Raw genomic sequence first — 22,891 nt, 5'->3', positions numbered from 1 at the left:
GCTGATGGGTCATGGAAAAACACAAATAAAAGTTTTTAAGAAAAAGAAATGTTAGATAAAAAAATCAAAGATGTCTTGTCTTAGCACTTCGATCCAGATTTAGCACGGTATAGGGGAAAGAGCATGGGCTTTGAAATCAGATAGTACAGGGTTCAATTCTGCTATATAACTTTGGCAAATTATTTAACCTTTATGAGCTTGGGTTATCTTATCTGTAAAATGGGGATAATAGTATATAATTTAGCACATTACATGTAAAGTGTCTTGCACATATAAGTGCTCAATAAATGATAACTGTTGTTCCATCTTCTTCCTGGCCCTTACTAATTTCATCATCCACCCATATGTGGAACTTGGAGCTTCCATAAGACAATATTCAAATTGACTAGAAATGGCTTTGAGTATTACATATTTGTTATCCTTCGTAGTTTTTAGGTGACTTTTATGTACTTATCCCATTTAACCCTCATAAAAGCCTTCTGAAGTAAACCAGTTCTGTCCTGGGGAGGGAAAAAAAGCATACTTCTTTACTCCTACCCATCTAACCCAAATTTCTCAGAAATATAATCTATATTGGCCATTTCTTGTGTTCCATACACTATTCCCCCCTTGACCCTTTGTATCTGAATTCCCCCTTTATCGTTCTATCATTATCTTACTGAAAAAAATCTCTGCCACATTTGCTTGCCCTTCTTGAATTTCTGTTTCCTTCTCCTTTGTGACTTTGTTCTTTCCTGGTTCTTCCCTCTCCATCTCTGCCATTCTTTCCCTCTGTTTCTCGTGGGCTCCTTCCACGACCTGTCCTTTATCTTCTCAGACCCATCTGCTACACACCTAATCTGCCTTTCTCCTCCTTAAACCTCATCGGTAGCTCCTAATCACTGACAGCATAAAGTCCAAGCTCTTCAACATGATGCCTTACTCTCATTCTGGCCTCTGCCTTCCTCTCTTCCACTCCCCGCCTCTAACTTGACTGGTCAGCAAGTTGAAACTCGGTATACTCTCCCATACTCTATACTGTGTCTACTATACCTGGAATTCCACCCCCCACTCAGCAAAAAACTGATCAGTTTGTACTTACCCTTCAGCTCAGTTGTCCCACTTTCAGGGAACTTCCTTAAATAAGATACTTCTCCTTCATGTTTATCACAACACCCTCTGCATATCTTTACATTATTATATTTTAATTATATGTTTATATGTTCTACCACTATGATGTGAATTCTTTGAGCAAAGGGAGTGTGCTAACATAATTGCTGCCTATATAGGAACTCAGTAAATGTTTGCGTGAATGAATAATCGTGGCCACCAATTTGCTGTGTTTCCTTGTCCCTTCCTAGGTATTTGGCTTTGTCCCTTAAGTTCTCTGTAAAGGAGAGGTTAGGACAGACTGCTAAAGCTCCTTCTGATTTTTCTGGTTATTTATATTACTGAGAATCATTTACTTAAGTCCAATGTAAATGAAACAGTGACTGAATATATTTTGTCAGAAAATAATCGTTTGTGAAATAATAGATTAGCTATCACTTTCTCCAAATAATAGGTTCCCAATAATGTTTGTTGACTTAAATTCATATCTTGAATTAAATTTACTGGTGAAATATCACATCATTTAGTGACTTGTGACATCTTAGGGTAATAAAATTTAAAATTGAATGAGCACAGCATGCCAATCTAATTAGAAGAAAAATGTGAGGTTTAGAGCATATATTTGGGGTCTTCCCGGTATTGGCAACAATATAGCAGTCTTCAGTGGGAAATAGTGATGTAGTCATCAAAAATCTATTTGCTTAGTTTTTAAATGTACTATAAGTATTTTACTTTATAATGGAGTACATCCACCTCTAAGTTCGTGTGTATTAATCATCATTATATCTGCAAAGGCTTATATATGAAAGGCATTCAGTAACTAACTGCTGAAGGAACACTTAGTGCAGGGAGGCCTACTTTCTGCAGTCTGACTTCTCAGACTTCTTCAGCTCATCACCATTTTCTGTGAGCATCTTAAACCTCTCAAGAGTGACATCTGACATTGGCCTAAACAGAAGCTTAGCACATTCCTTCCCTCTATTTCTTTCTTTGGTTTTCTTAAGATCAGAGCATTCCTGGAATATAGGTACACATAAATGTTTTTTTGTACAAGTCATTTCCTCAGCCAGCATAGGAGACATGAGGGTCAATTCACGTAGTTGGACAAAAATTTTTGCACATTATACATCTCAAGTTTTATTGGGAAGTAGATTTTATGTAGTATATATCCCTAGAGAAAGTGAGACAATACTGAGAAAAGAGCAAATATGAACAAAATTGATAATTCACAAAAGAATTATTACAGGTAGAAAGCTAAGTAGGTTTTTGTTGTTTTTGCTTTTGGGTTTTGAAAACCGTACTGCTTAATAAATGTAAAAAATATTTATTTTTAAAGATGATGTGGTTTGGGGGGGTCCACATAATTGTGTTTGCAGATCTTGCATTACGATGTTTGGTTGAAACCTATGCTGCCAGTTGTGAGGAAAGGAATGAAGAACCTTTAGCAAAACGCATAAAGAATGATAAAACAGAAAAAGAAATTAACACTTTGGCCAAAGAAGGAAATGAAAAAAGTGTCCCAGAGAAGTGGACCCCTGTGGCTGGCATTGTTATTGCACTCTGTTGTCACCACAGGTGTGATTGGAGACATTATGTGGGCAAAGAATATTTCAAGGCTCTAGGCCTTGGAGCAGTGGAATTCCACTATTACCAGCGAATGAGTAGTTGGGCGACTTGTGGGATGCGGAAAACATCTTTGGAAGCCTCAAATATTACAAGGAGAAAAGATCATCAGAGTGACGATAGTGAAGAGCATGATGATAGGGGATACAGAAACACAGATGACAGCACTGAGAATCTGCCTGGGTAAGTGACCACTTAGAAATGCACAACACTGGAGCAGAAATATTTATTATTGCTGTATTTTTTTTTAGATGACTATTACCAACAATATGTTTCATGAAAGTATACTATCAATTTTAGAGTAAGTTAAAATACACACATTTTTATTGTGATCATAAATAAAATGTATGGGACATACATAGCACGTAGTATATTGTGGGTTATCTAGCAGCTTATCAATAAATAGAAGTGACTGAAATGATTTTTTATAAACTTTTACAAAATTCTAACAATGTTTTACGTGTGTTTATTCAATTTAGGTTTCTTACTGTTGGAGAAAAGAAGAAAATAGGGCATCTTTGTAAATTGCTGATTGACCAAGGTCGAATCGAGTATTTGCAGCACAAAGGATTCCATCCGGCTCTACAGTACTATACAGACCCCCTAGTGTCTTTAGAAAATGTATTGTTAACTGCTTTACCAAATCATTCTTCATCACCAAAAACAACTGTTTAATGGAAAAGAAATTTTGAACATCATCCGTCTTCCACCAAAAGAAACAAAATATATTTTAAATTGTATTTTTATATTCATGAAAATATTATTCAATAGCAGGTAATATGAACTTTAAAAAAGGTAGTGGCCTCATTAAACTTTGGTAATAGCTTTTTTACTTGAGAAATGGAGACATTAGAGAATTCACCAAATTCCCAAAGTAATCTTCTTGAGCAAGGCATCTTGAGTTACGTTATCCATCAGTATTTATAGAGATTGGTAAAGTCGTCAAACAGTTGACTTGGTTGTCTGAAACACACATAACATGTCACCATGTAACTAGCACGTTAACTTTGTTAGCACTAATTTTGGAAATTAATTTTCCTTTGCTTTTATTTAATACTTTTTATTTCTCAAGTTCAAGACATAATGATCAATTGTCAGTTTTTAACAAGATCCAATCTAAGAATTTGGCTTATGTATGGATTTTTTTTTTCCATGCATACCTGGGAAGAATAATCAATTACAATTTTTTTCTAATGCAAACAGATTCAGAGATGTTCACAATCAATTAATGAATTCACCTTCAGATTTCCAGTCATACTTATATTTATATATTATCAGAATTTGTTCATGACAAACAAAAACTGAAAAGATGTTTTCAAGGAAAAAAAGTGTCGCATTTTATTGGATAACTAATTAGAACTTACAAACAGATGCGTATAAGCCTAATTCACAAATTAAGTTGAAATTTGCAAATAACTTCTGAAGTTAATTAGGTATTGTATATCTTTTAACAGGACATTTTTTACATATATATTATAATTACAAATATAAGTATATTCTCTCCTATTTGGGCAAATAAAATGGAATAAAGTGGAAATTAGATAGTGAAACCAAAAACCTTCTCACACTTAGGCCTCATTTAACTCATTAAACCAAATATATGTTAGGACTGTTATTCTTTTTCCACATCTTATCCTTGATTTATTCTGCCTTTATTTGTAAAAGTTGTATTAATCATCGGTACATTTGCCAAGACAAAGATCCAGAATTACTAATTTTAGATATGATGATCTCCTTAGGTAACTTTTTATCTTACAAGTCTATGATTACATGAATTGTAAATTAGAAGCCTAGCCTAGTTTTAATACTGATTTTTCTACTTTTGTTTAATCTCATATGTTTTGTGAGACTGCGTAGGTTCAAAGCCCAACTCTACCACCTGTCAGCTGTATGACCTTGGTCAAGCTACTTAATCTCTTTGTGCCTCAATTTCCTCCTCTTAAAATGGGGATGGTGATAATAATAATACCTACCTCACAAGGTTGTTGTGAACATTAAATGAGATAACAAATATAAAATGCTTAGAACAGTTCCCAGTACAGGGTAAGTACCCAATAAATACTATCATTAATAGTTCTAATTCTGTTTTTAATAAATAATAAGCAGACTTGGTTTTATTCTTTGTTTAAGTTGTAACCTTTTTTTCCTTGTTCTAAGTTTTATGTCAAATATTACTAAAGTAAGGCAGTTTGATTATATTTTAAGTTAGTGACTCATATCCCCCAATCAAAACATAAATGAAGATAATACATCATTCAGTAATCTGATTTACTGGGTCAGACAGTGCTAATTTGCATCATACAGTGTTTTGTATCATTCAACAATTCATGCTCAGAAATAAAAGATATTCTACAACAAGCATAATCTCAGTTATGTTTCATCAAACATACACACACGCACAGGAATTATACTGACACAGTCTTGTGGTCCATTTAGCTTAATATGTTTCTGAAAATGGTACCCAGTCTTTTATGGGAAGTAAAGCTTGTCTTTCAATATGACAGCCATAGGTCAAGATTACAGTTTTCCCCAACCTTGTTTATTTCCGTTAACATATCCTAAGTAAGTGATATGTGGGATATGCACATAACTATTCCTTGACCTGCAGAATTTGTAGATTTAGCAAACACCTTGAACTTGAGATTCATCTATTCAGCTACCTGCGTGTCCCACAGGTACATCAAATTTACTGCTAAAACAGGCTCATTTGCCACTTCTACCACCTGATCTGCCCACCAAACCAGCTTCTGTATTTCATTTCCCCATCTCAGCTTCATCCATCCAGTTACTCTAACCAAAAAAATTCATCCTGGACTCCTCCCTTTTCTCATCTTTATTCAATCATCAGTTCTATCATCTACTTGTCTTTTGTATTTATCCTCTGCTTTCCAAAACTAGGCCCCAAACTATTAAAACTTTTACTGTCATCCTCCAGTCTGCCTTCCATGTCATTGCTTATATGACCTTGCTACAACAGATCCTATCATTTCCTTAACATCCTCCTTTGGATGTTCATAAAAACTGTCCTCTAGCTGAAAAACTGTACTTGTTTGCTCAGATTATACTCATTCTAAATAGAAATAACTATTTGAAGATGTGACGAAACTCCACCTTTTAACGCAAAAACTCCCTTGATGTTTTAGTGAATTATAAAACCATGATTTCCATTAGTATATTATTGTTTCACTGTTTTGTTTTAACAATTGTGTTCTTTGCCCTCTACCCCAATCTTGGTTTAAGTTAAACCTTCCTTAGTTTTTTTTTTAAGTGGTTTAATTCGAAATTACTAGAGACTAATTGAAATCTATATAACTGCTGGTTAAAGTCTGTGTTCTCTTAATATTTTTCATTCCTAGGCAAAATGTTTTTTTACTATTTGTGGATTATAGAAGAAGAGGAAATGGCAGCAAAGTTAGTGTTCATGAGATTAATCTGACATATATAACAAACTGATAGAACCAGATAGTGAAGTTTAAGAATTACATCTTCACTTGCTTGTGCTTCAGGTGCTTGGCCAAAGAAATTTAGTTCTTCACCTCACTTGAAACACTTTGAATGTCTTTACAGCCTCTCTCTCCAAGCCTTTATCAAAATTGTGAATCGATTTGAATTTCACTTTTCTTCTTCCCACAATATTGATCAAGAGACCAGAATTTGACAGAAAAGGTAAGATAGAAATCTATAAAGGAATTTATGTACATATAAATATTCCTCTACCACAAAGAATATTCAGCCTGGCTTACATACAAATCTCATACCTGCTCTTCTCCGTGACTCCTGTATGTATGTGTGCATGAACTGAAGGCCAAATAATTCCTGTTCCTCTTCCTCTATGCTTTCACTGGGAGGAAGCGTTACTTCTAATTTCAGTGGGTTGTCTCTGAAGTTGACAAACCTAGCAGTTCACCAAAAAACAGTATTTTTATAGGTGCCATGAAAGTACATTTATTTTCCTGGAGAAATGTCAACTGATAATACATTAAATTACTCTTAACTGGTTTCAATAACTGAACATCTTGGGGAGATGTAATATATCCCAAGAATCAAAACTAAGTTTCTTTCCAAGACGAAAAAGATACCAGCTTTGGACAACTTATTTTCAAAGCTTGTAAAAGCAGCTGTTAGTCCATAGCACATATTTAATGTGGTGCAATGTAAATTCCAAGAGCAATTCTAGTACATCTCAAATATACAGATGCACCTTGACTTAATGATAGGGTTACATCCTGATAAACCCACCGTAACTTCAAAATACCATGTTGAAAATGCACGTACTACATGTAACCTACTGAACATTGTAGCTTAGCCTAGCCTCCCTTAAACATGCTCAGAACACTTCATTAGCCTGCAGCTGCTGGGCAGTCATCTAACATAAAACCTATTTTATAATAAAGTATTGAATATCTCATAATTTATTATGTGTATCATTGCACCATTGTAAAGTGAAAAAATTGTAAGTTGAACCATAACTTCCGGGACTGTCTGTACAATTAATGCAATGAACTTAAAGTTTTTGCACATTTTATAGACATGTCTTTTTATCATTGTATCTTCATATGGTATAAGGCTTAATAGATGCTGAATAAGTGAATGAATGAATGATGTTATGTAAGTTGTGGGGTTTGGTGTGAATTCTCATGTCTTAATGCTCACTGTCAGGAAGTTAAATTTTGGAAGGAAGACACTGAGGGAGTTTTGATAGTCATTAACTTACTAAAAAGTTGTATTTGCTCTATCTGTAACATAATTATGTGTGTCCATTTGTAGTTATTTAGAAGGAAAATAATCACTGTTTTTATGCTTTTGGTGTTTGTATCACAGATAAGTTTTGTTAGCAGTTACAAAGATGATTTTCATGAAAGTATCACCAACAGAGCATGTTCCTTGAAGCTGATAAATCCCAGCAATGTTTCAGTTTTACAGATTTATTCTTGAATAATTTAGGCTGGTATTATATGAATCCTACTTATGAATGACAGATTTTCAAAGTTGGAAAATATTTTTAAATGCATTTATTCACACGAATGAGAACTAAAATCTGTTCATAGTACTTTTCTCTACATTACATTGTTCTGCAGCCAGAAAAGAACATGTCAGTTTTATGTCGACAACTTTTTACCTCAGGTTGGTCATTTCTTCCATGCACACTGGAATATCTTGCAGTTTATTGTTGCAGAGAACAAGAGTACCCAGATTTTTCATATTGCTGATAGTTTCTGGCAAGCATGTTATTTCATTCCGTTGCAGCCATAATGTATGTAAATTTTGCATTCTGAAGAATTAAAAGAGGCTTCTGTGATTAGTCACACATAATATGAAAATCCTGGTTCTTACTAACTTAAAAATCAAAGAAATGTCATCTTTTATAACATCTCCATTAACCAGTATACCTATTGAGTTAACTGACTTCACATTTCCTGATTATTACGGAAATTGCATTGGAGAGTTAATTTCTACAGTACAGCTCCCCTTATATGGTGGTAGAAATCAATGTATTCCAGAATTCTTCACTATTCTCGTGGGATTTATTAAAGAAGAAATGCTTTAATTGTTACCTAATCCAAATTAGAGTCTTAAGAGAAAAATCAGAAATTAATAATACGACTATTTAGGGCAAGTCAAGTATGCATTATGATTAACAGTATGCTGGAGTCAGGTTGCCTGGGTTCAAATCCTAGCTTGCACACTTACTGTGATCTTGAGCAATTTAGCTAACATCTCTGTGTCTCCTCATCCATTTGTAAAGTGCACAGAAATGTCTGGCATGCAGTAAGCAATGTTGTTATTGTGGCATATTCTTGTCAATTTGTTGAAGTCAGTCAGTTTTTTTCTCCAAGTAACCCTTTTTTTTTTTAAGTAAATGAAAATATTCTGTTAAAAAGTAGCATATTTAGAAATAAATGTATCTATTTTGATGGATTATGCTTGGGGTCCCCATTTTTGGTTATTTCTTACTTATCATAGATAGCTTCAACACATCTGTTAGTAGCATAAAAAGTTACCTTTCAATAGTATCAGGAAGTTGTTCCAGTCTGTTGCTCCCCAGGTCAAGCCACTCAAGGGCAGGCATGTTCAACACAGCAGGAGGGATTGCAGTGAAGTGGTTCATACTCAGATCAAGGTGAGTAAGCTTTAACAAATTGCTGAGCTGAACAGGAAAGCAAGGTTTTCAAAATAAAGGTCCACAGTGTAACCTAACAGAACACTCACATTTAAAGGAGCTATTTCACATCAAGGAATGTTCGCATTATGCTTGGGCTTTATTTAGTCCTAGTAGTTCATAATATATTGAAATAAAACAAACCTAAGAAACCTCCAGATAAACAAAAAACTCTCTCATGGAAAGTTCATGTATTCAAAGAAAATTTATCTTCCAAAATAAACAAGTTGCAGGGTTTAGAGAACCTGCCTAGCAGAATGTTTTTTCGTTTTGTTTGTTTTTGCTTTCTTTTCATCCAGTAGTGAGATTTGTATGGGAAAACCCAAACTTCAAAATAATAGTTACCTTTTTTGAACCCCCTTCTTTGTGCCTGATGCTTTACATACACTACCTCAGTCATAGAATTTATTTTTTGGTAATTCTATTTTTAAATGAAAACATCAAACATTTATTAAGAATAATATAACAAACACCCGTGTGCTCAGAGTAAGAAAGAAAATATTTTGTATATGACATCACCTCTATGTACTCCTCTCTCTTCCTCTCCAGAGGTGGTAACTCCTATCCTGAATTTGTTTTCTATCATTCCAATGCATGTTTTTTAATGCTTTTATTACTATACATAAGTATATGTTTTATATATATATATTTCTCTATATACATATTATGTGTTTTTAAAATAATTGTGTTTTTGTGATTTTAAATTTTATTTAAAGATTATGATATACTTATCTTTCTCTAACTTGCTTTATTTTCAATATCAGTTTTTAAAATGTATACATGCTTATAGTTTATTGGTTTTAAAATATCCCTTTAGTTAGTTACCTGTGTTCCCCAACCCCAGTTTAAGAAAGCTGTGAGTACATGAGTCGTCCACCATTGTACCTTAATGAATAATTCTGACATCAACTTTACAAGGTCGATGGACAAAACGGCTTAGATAGGCCATGTGACTAGAAAAGATAAAACTATGATGTCCACTCAAGTTTTCATGGACCTAAAGCCATAAAATTTCTTCCCTCTTTCCATGTGACAGTAGTGAAAGATTCAAGATGTGAGAATTTATTTAACTTTTATATGTGAAAAAAACTCTCCATTTTGTTCTATGTTTTATTTCTATCTAAAGGCATTTCAGATTCCACAACTTGACAGAAAAATGCATAAGTAGTGTTTTGTGGGTAATGCACAAAAGCAGCAGGCTTCCATTTACTAAGTGATGTTTCTCCAACTTTAGAATTCAAGCCATGAATAAAACTTTTTCAGTCTGTCATCAGACTTTTAAATTTTTTAAATGGCTCGAAATAGAGTATAAAAAGATTGTTTTTACATTAGCATAAATGTGCATGTATAGTGCGTGCAATTTAATGACTGAGAGATAAGTCTCACTGTGCTGATTTCTTAGTGCTACTACAACCCTCTGATTTTAGAAGATTGGAAAAATATCGATACTATTATAATCTAACAGTCTTAATTTTGCATATGTGACAGCTGAGATCTAGTTATGTAAAATGTTGTGTTAAGGCTACACACACAGCTGCTTAGAGGCCACCCTTGGAAATAATCCCAGGCTCAAGATCTCAGTTTAATGTTTGTTCTAATAAAACCTATTTCTCTAAGTGAAGAAATTAAGGTAAAGACATGTTAATAGACATGCCCAAATTCACACAACTTTAGTGACAGAACCTATCCTCCAAACAAAAGCACAAGAATTAGAAATTAGAAATAAAATATTTATTGGCCCTCTTGTAGGTATAAAGAAATTGTTCCTGTGATCACCATTTTCATCATAAACAAGTATATACATTTCATTAAATTGAACTATTGTAAGAACAGACAGATATAGATTAAAAAAACTACATTTTGCAAGAGCAGTAATTATTGGCAGCATGTTTACTGGTTTGGGAAAAAATGATATTTTCACCAATATACAGGGGGAGAAGGTAATAGTCTTTCTATTTTATTTTGAGTTTCATTATTTTTCTTTTTATCTTGCAAAGTCATTGTTTTCAAGGCAAAGCACCACGGAAGTTTCCTTTGCTAATTTTAAGAACATCAAATATGTGTGAAAAGTAATACAAATGTCTATATCTTTATGATCAGTTGGGTTTTACCAATCACAAGACATCATACCAAATGAAAGTTTGAAGGCTTTCCAAGCCCATTGCCTTGCTTTTACTTGGTAGAGCCTAGGAAGCTACTTTTCCTAAAAAGGAAACACTTTTTGTAAACTGAAGAATTCGTGTCTTTATCACTTAACCTCTATCTCAAAAAGTGATCACTCTATAAAAACTAGTAAACAAAAGGGTTTTTCTATCACCACAGTGTTTGTGCTTTATGATAATGACTTATTCATTCAATAAGCGTTTATTAAATAACTACAACCAGCTTGTGCCTTCAATTCTAGGAATAGATAGAAGTCAGACTTACTCTGGCTTTGAAGGAGATCACAGTCTCATCAACAAAGGATGCGAGTACGGTAACAATAATAGTATCTTTTATGCTAAATGGATGTTTCTTACTAAAGCAATGCATCATACTCAAAATAATAGGAAATGGTTTTCGTTAAATACTTTCTGAAATAAAAGTTATAGCATTTTTTCATTAGTGTTATTTTTAATCACAATTGAGAAGTAAACTACTGGTAAATGGAAAATATAATCATAGGCATTTATGTCTTTCTGACCTCTTGTGGAAGATCACATATTTCTCTGTTAACAGCAAGTTCTAGTTTCTCCAAGCTGGCACAGTTACTTAGTTCCTTGGGGACAGTCTTGATTTTGTTGTAACTAAGAATCAGTTTCTGAAGTCTAGTAAGCAGTCCTACAAAAAATAATGCACAATAGAGAGAAAGTGGATAGAAAATAATGTTTCTAGTTAGTTATGAAATATTACAGCATAACTTACTTGCCAATTTCATATTGACAAATTCACACTTGTCAGGTTCTTAACTTTTCCAAGTATGTGTCCTATCCCTTCAGATAAGGGGCAGATTTATCAATGCTATACACATAAAAATACATTTTTTTAATTCTGTTTTATCTATACTATATCCTGAGCAATTTTCCTGTTGGGGATTTTTTTCTCGTTTAAGAAATCTTTCTAATTTTCTTTCTTGCCTTCAACCTGTTCTCTTATAGGAGGAATAAATAAACCAGCAATATTGTTTTTAGGATCTACACAGTATTTCCAAAGAGACTTTTCTTGCATTGAAATCTCATCTTGAATCACCTCAGTAAATCCAGAAGCTTGGATTCCCCTGGAAGTGTCAATGTAGATTAGATGTTTAAAATTTTCTCAAGACTCAGGGCTGTATAAAGATGAGATCTTTATGTATCAGACAAAAATCTTAAAGAAAAGCACACCTGTAGGTGGGTAAAACAGCACAGGAATAAAAGCAATCTCCCTTACCTATTACTCTAGGTATCTCTGAAATTGCATTTCGAGATAAATCTAACACAAGGAGGTTCTGGAATCTTCCAATGAATTCAGGAATTTTCAACAAACCAGTTCTATGCAGTTGCCATTCCTGTAGCTGATTCAGTTTCAGTAGAGAAGAAGGAAGGGTCTAAACTCAAAAGGAAATGACAGAGTCACTATATTACTTAAATCAATTTAGTATCATGCCACACTCAAGTGTGATTATAGGTGTATTATTGGATTTGTAAAATAACTTTGAAATATTTTTTTCTTAATGGGTTATGTTTCCAAATGCTTTGTGTTCTACATTTTTAAGACTTTTTATTATTTTTTTCTTTTTTGGCTAAACTTTCAAACCCCAATCATAATAGAATAAATAAAAATGTATTTTGGTCAATAGTGCACACACATAGAACTATGTTCTAAAGATTCTGTTCTAATAGGCTTTCCTGGAGTACATATGCTGTGGAAAATGAGAATATAGTGCTTAATTAAAGTCATAGAGAAAAAATATTTTAATCAAACTGCTCTTCCCCTCCTGTTTTGAAATATTTTATAAAAGGTTTTTTTAAGAGGATTTAAAAAATGTTAAGTACCATATGAGTTTCAACTATTCTGAATTGCCTTTTCCCTTTCTAAAATAGCCAAAAGATGAAATAAAGGAGTGAACCCGCTAGCTAAATATACCTGTATGCATGAAAACAAACACTAACATGGCGTAGAGGCCCTTGTGCTAATTAGAGTACACCTTATATAATTAAGGAGCTGTGTGTGTGTGTGTGTGTGTGTGTGTGTGTGTGTGTGTGTGTGTGTGTGTGAGAGAGAGAGAGAGAGAGACAGCGAGAGAAAGAGAATAAGCAGGTGGTGGCCCTAAAAAAAATTAATATCCATTTCCATTTTGTGGAGTTTAAACTGAGCATTTGCTTTGGAAAAGCTATGTGATTTTTGTTAGGCACCTTTTTTATGGAAAATGAGAAATTATTTAAAAGATTACTAGAATAAATATTACAAATGTCTTAAGTTTAGTCAGAGTTGAAGCAAATTGAATTTTTGCAAATAAAAATTATGCCACTATGTTCCTTTTCAGGTGTCCATGTTGTCCAAATTCATTTACTATATTATTAAAATAAGAATTTCTAAGCATTCTAGTCTTAATTATACTGTCTCAGAATCATTCTCTCAACTGTCCTGTAAAAAGCAAAATGTAGGAAATCAGATATTGCTTCTTGAAGCTTACCTTCCATTCCTCTTTTTCTATCTTCAAAATGACTCTTCCGTTTTCCCTGGTGACCTTTTCTTTTAGCTTGGTTAAGCTTACTCGTTCTTCCCAGATCCTCACGAGCCTAGGAGACCAGGAAATCCTTTTAGCTCATAAGTAATGACATTGGTAGCATTCACTTCTATATTTAAAAAATGACCCATCAAAACAAACATTTGATCAATAGTGTCTCAAAATCAAGGGTTTATTTTATAAGAATTATGATTAGTATCACAAATGCCTGTTTTTCGTTTTTGAAAAGTATCTTAAGTCTCCATAAAATGTTTTATAACAGCTTTATTGAGATAATTCACATACCATAAAAATTAATCCTTTTATAGTATACAATTCAGTGGTTTGGGTGTATTCTCAGAGTTGTGCAACTATCACCACTATCTAATCCATACCATTATCATCACTCAGTACTTTATTCCTTTTTGTAGAAGAATAATGTTCTACTGGATAGATAGACCATATTTTGTTTATCCATTCAGCAGTTGATGGACATTTGGTTTAATTCCACTTTTTGGCTATTGCTCGTATGAACAGTGTTACTAGGAACGTTCATGTACAAGTTTTCGTGTAGACATTTTCCATTTCTCTTGGGTATATTCCTAGGAGTAGGATTGCTGGATTATATGTTAATTCTAAGTTTAACTTCTTTAGGAACTGCCAAACTGTTTCCAAATCGCCTACATAGTTTTACCTTCCCATCAGCAGTGCGTGAGGATTTTGATTTCTCCATATCCTTGTAGACATTAATTCTTGTCCATCTTTTTAATCACAGCCATCCTAGTGGGTGTGAAGTGGTATCTCATTGTGGTTTTGATTTGGATTTGTTAAATATCTAATCCATAGGTATCTAATAAATATCTAATCCATAGATATTTAATAAATAAGCTTTTGTTTTTTAAATAAGCTTTTCTTAAAGGCTTTATTGGGGAAGGGGAACAGTACTTTATTGGGGAACAGTGTGTATTTCCTGGACTTTATTTTGTTATTGGGGAACAGTAATGTGTTTTTCCCAGGACTCATCAGTCCATCCAAGTCAAGTTGTTATCGTTTCAATCTTAGTTATGGAAAGCACAGTTCAGCTCAGGTCCAATTGCCATTGTTAGTTGCAGGGTAGGGAGGCACAGCCCACCATCCTTTGTGGGAGTCGAACCAGCAACCTTGTGGTTGAGAGCCCACACTCCAACTAACTGAGCCATCTGGCCACTGGGAAGCTCAGCGGCAGTTCATTGACTTCATTCTAGTTGTGGAGGGTGCAGCTCTCTGGCCCATGTGGGAATCGAACCATAGGCCCCGCTGCCCAGAGTTCGCTCTCTAACCAACTGAGCCACCCATCCGCCCTAAATAAGCTTTTTTAATGGCTTTGAAACATTACAGTTCAACTTCAGAGTTACATTGTATATACTATATTCCAGTTTTATCCAGATTTTGTTTTCAAGATATAAAAATGTGCAAAATCTTTGTCATTCTGGAGCACATCCCTATTGATTTTTGGTATGCTGCAAGTATACCTAAGAATAATATCCAGCTGTAAAAATGACTATCAAAAGGTTGTAAAAGTTTCTCTATTTCTATACTAAGAAATTTTTCATATGTGAAAAATAAAAAATAAGAATAGAAAATTTTGCAATTTTAACCTGTTAGAATGATACACAAAGAACTACCGCATTTCCCCAAAAATAAGACCTAACCAGACAATCAGCTCTAATGCATCTTTTGGAACAAAAATTAATATAAGACCCAGTCTTATTTTACTATAAGACCAAATCTTTATAATATAACATAATACAATATAATACCAGGTCTTATATTAATTTCTGCTCCAAAAGACACATTAGAGCTGATTGTCTGGCTGGGTCTTATTTTCAGGAAAACATGGTATAAGCAGTCATCAAAGAATATAAGTTAATTAATTTGAATATTCATTTGCCAAAAATCTCTTGACATCTGAGTTAATATATATTCTTAACAGTTTTATATATTAACTGATCTTAAGTAAGAATTTTATTTTAGTGAACAGAAATCCAAATAACTCTAGAAGTGTAAATTTTCTGTCTATATGTTTGTGTTTGCAAAATATTTGTATAGCATCTGTGTATTTTCATCTGCTACTTATGTAAAATTTAATCTGCAAACAAGTGCATTGTAGCCATGTCTATGTATGTGGCTTTCTAGACTGAACAGTTTAGCTTCTAGGAGGTGTGATTAACTGAAACAAAATGTATCATGCCATCTTTCAATTATATTACTTTTTATAAAAATAGAACTATTCAAAAGTAGGCATAATGATTATTATTTATTACTCACTAAGAGATGCATGTATTTTTAGAGCAAGATTTAGTGACAAGTACAATTGGGTATCTTATCCTCTAACCTTTAACTTCAGTTAAAGAATTGATCAAGCACTCATTACTGTGTTTCCTCAAAAATAAGACCTAGCCAGACCATCAGTTCTAATGTGTCTTTTGGAGCAAAAATTAATTTATAATATAATATAATATAATATACAATATAATATAATATAAAATATAATAAATACTGGGTCTTATAAGACTAGGTCTTATATTAATTTTTGCTCCAAAAGATGTATTAGAGCTGATGGTCTGGCTAGGTCTTATTTTCAGGGAAACACGGTATATGCCAAATACTATTGTGGATACAAAAAACTGTCCTTAATGAGTTTACAGTGAGGCTATCTATTGTTAATCAAGTCTATGTCTATCTCTATAATGATTCCTAAATTCTTTCTGGCTCTGAATTTCTATGCTCTAAGTGCAGAACTTATCACTTAATTAGGTGACTTTGGAGAAGACATCACACGTTTGTGGGCCTTGCCTATAAAATACGGGATTTGGATTGAATGATGTCTAAGATCACTTCCAGCTCTAGTATTTCTAGTATTAATTCCTACACTGCTTATTCAAAGTTTATGTTCTTTCAAGTTTTGAAAAGAAATTTTCTACCTCCTCTAAAACCTTTTTATTATAGTGTAAAGCCTTTCCCAGATGTTGTCATACCAACTTTTACCTAAGTGCTTAATTTCTTTAAGGCAGAGAGGCTTCAAAGGACAATAAAGACAATTTCCATTTAAACTTTAGACTTTTTGAGCTAAATTTTTAGCCACTTTTAGCTGAGAGAAGAAGCATTAGATTACATTCTTCTTCTTACCCTTTGGCTGTTTACATATCACTTTCAAATCTGTTGCTTCTTTTATTTATTTTCTTGCTACTCTTGTGATTTGCAGACTAGCAGCGGCATCATATCCGGGGAGCTTAGTAGAACCTGATGCTCAGGCCCCACCCTGGACCTACTAAATGAAAATCTAAGTTTTAACCAGATAGCTAGGTGATTTTTACACACATTCAAATGTGAGAACACTGCTCTACTTCAGAGCAGAGCAAAAAGACAGCACATTTCTTTGGATTACCTCTTGTCTGTTTTAAAAATTCTATGATTTTTCCAATTAGCCTTTTTTTTTTGTTTTCTGGCCATCAGCTTCTTTGCCTCACTGTAAACAGTGTGGCAAATTCTTACAATTTTGCATCAGTTGTGGTTGTTATCATTTCTTTAGTAATACTACAGGTTTTAAGTATATGTAGTTTACCTTTGAAATGGACTTAATTTCAACCATAAACCAAGTTTTATAATGTTATAAAATGATTTTACAATGAAATTGTCTTAAGATTAAGAGAAGGGGGCTTTGAAAGACTACATTTCTCAAATTCCATGTAAAGATTCTAGAGCTAGAAACTGATTTAACTTTTGGAATTTACATTTTACTAATCACAATATAGTCATCAAGCCAAAAAAGAAGTAAAAGGGAAAATAATGCACACTCATTACTCTACTACAGAGAGAACTTAAAGCTGCTGAAATTAAGTGATTTTTTTTTTTTTAAATTAGACACACATAATACCATGTTTCCCCCAAAAGACCTAGCCAGGCAATCAGCTCTAATGCGTCTTTTGGAGCAAAAATTAATATAGGACCCGGTATAATATAATGTATGATATAATACCGGGTCCTATATTAATTTTTGCTCCAAAAGACGCATTAGAGCTGATTGTCCAGCCAAGTCTTATTTTCTGGGAAATGGTACGTGAAATTCAGGAGTTTAGAACCAAGTCAGGATTCCTGATCACTGTTGAAATATGGGTAGGATTTATTAGAGTACTCTAGAATCAAGTTTATCATAATTGTGTAATATAAACATAACAGGTTTAGTAAGGGTAGGTTTATATATAAAGGACTCATCTGGAGAAATGTAAGACCTGAAGTGAATTCAATGGTTACTGAGTCACTTAGGCGTGAATACCAGTTCCATATTTATTAGTAATATGATCTTTGTCAAGTTGCTTAGGCCTGTCCCTCAGGTTTTCCATATTTAAAATGGAGAAAATAATAGCACCAATGTGTGGCAGAGACTGCTTATCATCACCCACTATCTGTTCCTCTTCTTTCTAAACAATAGATCTTCTAAATTGAACTAGCACAAGACTTCATTTAGCCATCCCCTCCTTGCATCTAGATATGGGTCTTGTGAAACTTTGGCCGATGGGATGCTGTCTGTAGTAGTAGTGTGTGCAACCTCCTTCTAGCTGGGATCAAACATGATGTTGCAGTTGGTGTATCTGTTTGAGGTCATGAGGTGACTTTAGGAACGGAAGCCACAGACAATTGAGCAGCAAGATGGAAGCCTCAGTGTTTGACTCAATGGAGTGCTATTCCAGCCCTGGGTCACTTACCCAGAAAAGTTTACATATCTTGTTTAAGACACTATTGTTTTGGTTTTCCTTCCCTCATAATGCAGTCTAAGCCTCCTCATGACACTGTTTCAGCATGTTGAGAGGATTAAATGAGATAGTACAAATAAAATACTTAGAGTGCCTAGTAAACAGTAAGTGCACATTAAATGACTGCTATCCTATCATAGTCAGCATCATTATTATCTTTATTAGCTTTGGTGGAGAAGAATGGCCCCTCCCCATACAGATCTATTTGTGCAGATGAAATAATTGCTTATCAATAACCTTTCCTTTGCTGGGAGGATACCAGTTATTTTCCAGTGTTTACACTCCCTCCAAGTAACCCAGGTATAATCTTAATTTGTTTAAATCATACAATCTCATTTTCTAGAAGATAACTGGATTAGGGTGTACAAATTACCCAATTCTGGCCAATGAGAAGTAACAGGAGAGGTTTGCTGGGGAAGTTCAGAAGTTTCCTCACGCTTAAAGAAGGAATAGAAAGAAACAGTTTTCACTCTTCTAATAAGATGCCTGGTTGTGATGCCTGGAAGTGTAATAGTCATCCTGAGACATTGAGGGAAATTAACCTGAGGACCAAACTGACAGACTGAGATTAGCAGTGGAAGATGATGAAAAGAAGCTGAGTCTTCAAAGCTGTTGAAGTTTTGGAATTGCCTCACCTCAGGACTTCCTCTCACGCCAATTTTAGTTGAATTTTCTGTTATTTGCTAACTGACACGAGCATTTAATGTTTAGAAAGACCTAATGAATGGAGCTATGTGGAATCGATGAGAAAGGGGCTATTCTTTCAAGATTAGTAGAGTACTTTGGAGACATCTATTTAGGAAAGTAGGGAGATAATCAAGGCGACAGAAGAGGGCGGCCGATTGGCTCAGTGGTTAGAACACCAAGGTTGCTGGGTCAAATTCCACATGGGCCAGTGAGCTGCACCATCCCCAACTAGACTGAGAACAACGACTTGACCTGGAGCTGATGGGTCCTGGAAAAACACACTGTTCCCCAATATTCCCCAATAAATTTTTTTAAAAATTGATAAGATATCAAAGAACCAGGAATATTAAAAAAAGAGGAAATGAAAGCCAAACTATTTAAATACAGCCCAAATCAAGGAATCAAATGATCCATAGATGCCCTAGCTGCAACTCACAGCTATTCAAATAGGTGAGAATCTACAGAACCTTCTGCCAGATGTTTTAGATGCTAGGGATATAATATTGAACAATCACTGAAAAGTAGACTAAATTGTACTAATCAAATTTTGATGAATGTTGAACAGAGTCTTAAGAGGGCCTAGGATAGCTACTATTTTCACATATAGACACTTAAAAAGTTTTTGTGGCTCCATTACATGGCCACACTTAATTGAGTATTTCCTTTAGGTATATTTTGAGTTTCAGTAAATAAAAATATCAAATTCAATAATAAGGCATTTAATAAATACTCTTTTCTATAATGATGTTATGAATTTTTCACTAATCAAAATAATAAACATATGGGCCGGCCTGGTGGCTCAGGCGGTTAGAGCTCCATGCTCCTAACTCCAAAGGCTGCCGGTTCGATTCCCACATGGGCCAGTGGGCTCGCAACCACAAGATTGCCAGTTCAATTCCTGGAGTCTCGCAAGGGATGGTGAGCTGCGCCCCCTGCAACTAGCAACTGCAACTGGACCTGGAGCTGAGCTGCGCCCTCCACAACTAAGACTGAAAGGACAACAACTTGACTTGGAGAAAAGTTCTGGAAGTACGCACTGTTCCCCAATAAAGTCCTGTTCCCCGTCCCCAATATAATCTTTAAAAAATAATAATAATAAGCACATTATAGCATACTTCTGTTGAAACTCCTTCTCTCGCTTCAGGTCTTCATTGAGTATCTGTATTCTTTTTTCCCAAACTTCCTTTACAGCATTGACATTTCCAGTACACACCACATTTTCTGACATGATTTCTCCACATCGTCACATTGTCACCAACTTCATTAAGTTCTGAATAGATGAATCACAGATGCCATCTCAGAAAGGACCTTATTGTACCAGAGGAAAAAAACCAATGTGCTTCAGAATGTTCATTTAGTACTGTAATGATCATAATAACTTACATTTGTTGAACACTTTCCATGTTCCCAAAACTATTTTATACACTTTACTTGCTATGTTTCATGAAATAATCCTCATAAAAATACTATGACGTTGGTATTTTTATTGTTTCTAAAATACAAATGAGAAAACTGAGCCTTAAAGAAGATGGGCAATTTATTCAACGTCTCATATCTAATATGTGGCAAAAGTGGAAATTGATGCCAACTCTGCTTCCTTCGTTACGATGTAATGCACAATAATGAAAAACTGCAACTGTGTTACATGTCCAATTATAAGAAAATGGTTAAGAAAATGGATATATAAAGTAATACAAATATTTTGGGACATCTACATAATCTAGCTGGAATTCAGTTAAGTGATAACATTGGGATTGTTTGCTCTTGTGTAAAAATAAATTGCAAATGGACATATGTCATATTGAGAAGTGTAATTTGAATCTCAGAAATGAGAAGAAAATAAGGAAATGGTTATATAAGTTAATGTACATTCATTTGATGGAATGTTCTTTGCCTTATAAATAATGGTATTGGTTTTTCACTAAATTATATTAACAATAATGAAAGAACATTTTTTCACAGTTAATTGAATTACATCCTCCCTAATTCAGGAAGTCAAAGATTTTCACAATCACCACGTCTATTCAACATTATACTGGAATGCTATAATGCAAGGAAAGTAAACAGGAAGTTTGGAAAGGAAGACATGAAACTTGCAAGTACATGGGAAGCAGGTGTGTACTCTTCATACACTAAAGGTAGCAGTATATGTTGTTATATTCTCTATGGAAAGAAATATGGTAGTATCTGTCAAACTTACAAATGCACATTCACACTTATAGGGATTTATACTGCAAATATTTTCAACTTTAAAATGACGTATTACAAAGTTATTCACATGGTGTTTTTCATAACAAAAGCAAAACATTGGAAACAACATAACTTTCCATCAGTAAATTATAGTACATCCATATCATGGGAAATTATATAGCTCCATAAAGAAGGAAAGCATTTGATATAGTGATATGCCTTGATCTTGAAAATGCACAACTATGCTACAGTTTATCTATCTAATGAGTGTGGATATTTGGGTTTCAGATTTTTGCTATTATGAGCAATACTTTTATAAAAGTCATGTTCTTCTTGGTGCTCAAGTGGGGAGTCAATAGATACTGTGTATGCTTTATGAAACAGAAGCAGAGATGTAAGTATTTGTTTAAAGTTCTAAAAATAATCAAGAGAGACACTAAAATTAGGGATATAATTCTATGGGAGTATAAAAGATCTTAAGCATCATCTTTCATAATTGATAATGTCTACAGTTGATAAGAAATAGCATATAACTGCCTTTGGAAAAAAAAGAAAAGAAATATGGATATGACTACTGAAAACTAAATCCTGAAATAGTTAAAAAGATCACTTCTAGTGTGATAGAAATGGGGTATATAATACTGCTTTTGATTATTAATCTCAAAATTGCTGATTTCTTTAAAAGTATGCAGTGTGTGTGTGTGTGTGTGTCACAGAGACAGAGGGAGAAGAACTGTCTTACAAATGAAAAAAGTTTAAAATTTCAGGATTGACATAATTGCCAATATGCAGAAAATCATTAAGAGAGAGTCCCTATGTTTAAGCAATGCATGCAGAATTTACATGGGAACACATTGTGAAATCCTTTGCCGTTTGGATACCTTGGGATACATATGCTGATAATCCAACTAACTGAATATGTCACAGTCAACCTACAATCTCTGATTTTAGCAAGTTTGAAATATTTGTTTAACAAATAATAAAACAGTTTGTTAAATTACAAGTATCTACATGTAAATGCATATTTTACTAGACATATATATGCTAATTTATTTCCTCATTTGTCATTAAAGTTTGATCAGCCTTCAGTTTTCCTATAACAGCAACTGATTTCCCTTATAGGAAAACAAGTCAATAATGATGTATGTATTTTTGCCTTTGGCACAGGACTGTGGTTTCTACCTTGCTTATTACCATGGCAGAAAGGCACATAGCCTGGCAGTGAAGTACGTATGGCAATGACATGACTGCGAGAGTCAGCTTCCCAAAGTCTAAAGGAAGAAGTACAGCCCCCCTCCCAAAAATATGCTTCTTTCAAGGAAATCAATCTTCCAGAGGAGGACAATTACGTGAGTGACTATGAACCCCCAAAGAGAATTTTAAATTCAATTCCAAGTTTAGTTGTACATTTCAGTAAATACAGACACAGTAAAGGCGTCATCAGCAATCTATTTCTATGTGAATGGAAAAAAATTTTTTTTGAAAAATACTTACTATTTTCGCTGGATGCAAAAGCTGACATGCCCAAAGTTAGCGAATATCAGTTGAGAGTGATTGCAGGGAGAATTGTTTTCAGTGTGGCTCTGAATGATTAAAATCCTCAGTCAGACTGTAACCAAGTGAAATGTAATGTCAGCCTAGCTCTAATTTTAGTTCATGGAC

General features: G+C 34.0%; 2 protein-coding genes across 10 annotated transcripts in view; one reads left to right on the top strand and one right to left on the bottom strand.

Moving 5' to 3' along the window:
- Nucleotides 1–5,065, top strand: part of TRMT13 (tRNA methyltransferase 13 homolog) — a 19,056-nt gene extending 13,991 nt beyond the window's left edge. The window contains exons 10-11 of one of the 2 annotated variants that reach the window (XR_013991732.1): nucleotides 2,665–2,895; nucleotides 3,192–5,065. Coding sequence is in view for 1 of the 2 variants with exons in the window: in XM_081026049.1 (XP_080882175.1) it covers nucleotides 2,466–2,895; nucleotides 3,192–3,387 (626 nt within the window). In the remaining variant the exon portion in view is untranslated. Of the gene's footprint in view, nucleotides 1–2,465; nucleotides 2,896–3,191 lie in introns of both variants that reach the window. The other variant, XM_081026049.1, reaches the window with a different exon arrangement.
- Nucleotides 2,206–22,891, bottom strand: LRRC39 (leucine rich repeat containing 39). Of its 8 annotated transcripts, XR_013991733.1 has the most exons (10): nucleotides 22,724–22,874; nucleotides 20,155–20,347; nucleotides 13,527–13,632; nucleotides 12,281–12,437; nucleotides 11,556–11,692; nucleotides 11,300–11,445; nucleotides 8,715–8,860; nucleotides 7,832–7,984; nucleotides 6,471–6,607; nucleotides 2,924–3,675 (listed from the first exon to the last, which is right to left on the bottom strand). XR_013991733.1 is itself a non-coding variant. In XM_081026052.1 (9 exons), the coding sequence occupies exons 2-9, from the start codon at nucleotides 20,265–20,267 to the stop codon at nucleotides 3,620–3,622; spliced, it is 1,005 nt and encodes a 334-aa protein (XP_080882178.1). In that variant the 5' UTR covers nucleotides 20,268–20,309; nucleotides 22,724–22,874; the 3' UTR covers nucleotides 2,207–3,619. The 8 variants fall into 8 exon arrangements, 6 of the variants coding, with proteins under 6 accessions (XP_080882180.1, XP_080882178.1, XP_080882179.1 ...); XM_081026052.1 differs by lacking the exon at nucleotides 11,300–11,445 and having other exon boundaries at nucleotides 2,207–3,675; nucleotides 20,155–20,309; XM_081026053.1 differs by lacking the exon at nucleotides 11,300–11,445 and having other exon boundaries at nucleotides 2,209–3,675; nucleotides 20,253–20,347.

Source organism: Rhinolophus hipposideros, assembly GCF_964194185.1.
Source record: "Rhinolophus hipposideros genome assembly, chromosome: 19".
NCBI classification, from domain to species: Eukaryota; Metazoa; Chordata; class Mammalia; order Chiroptera; family Rhinolophidae; genus Rhinolophus; species Rhinolophus hipposideros.
Note: the sequence above shows the minus strand (reverse complement) of the source record. Positions and strands in the feature narration are given on the sequence as shown.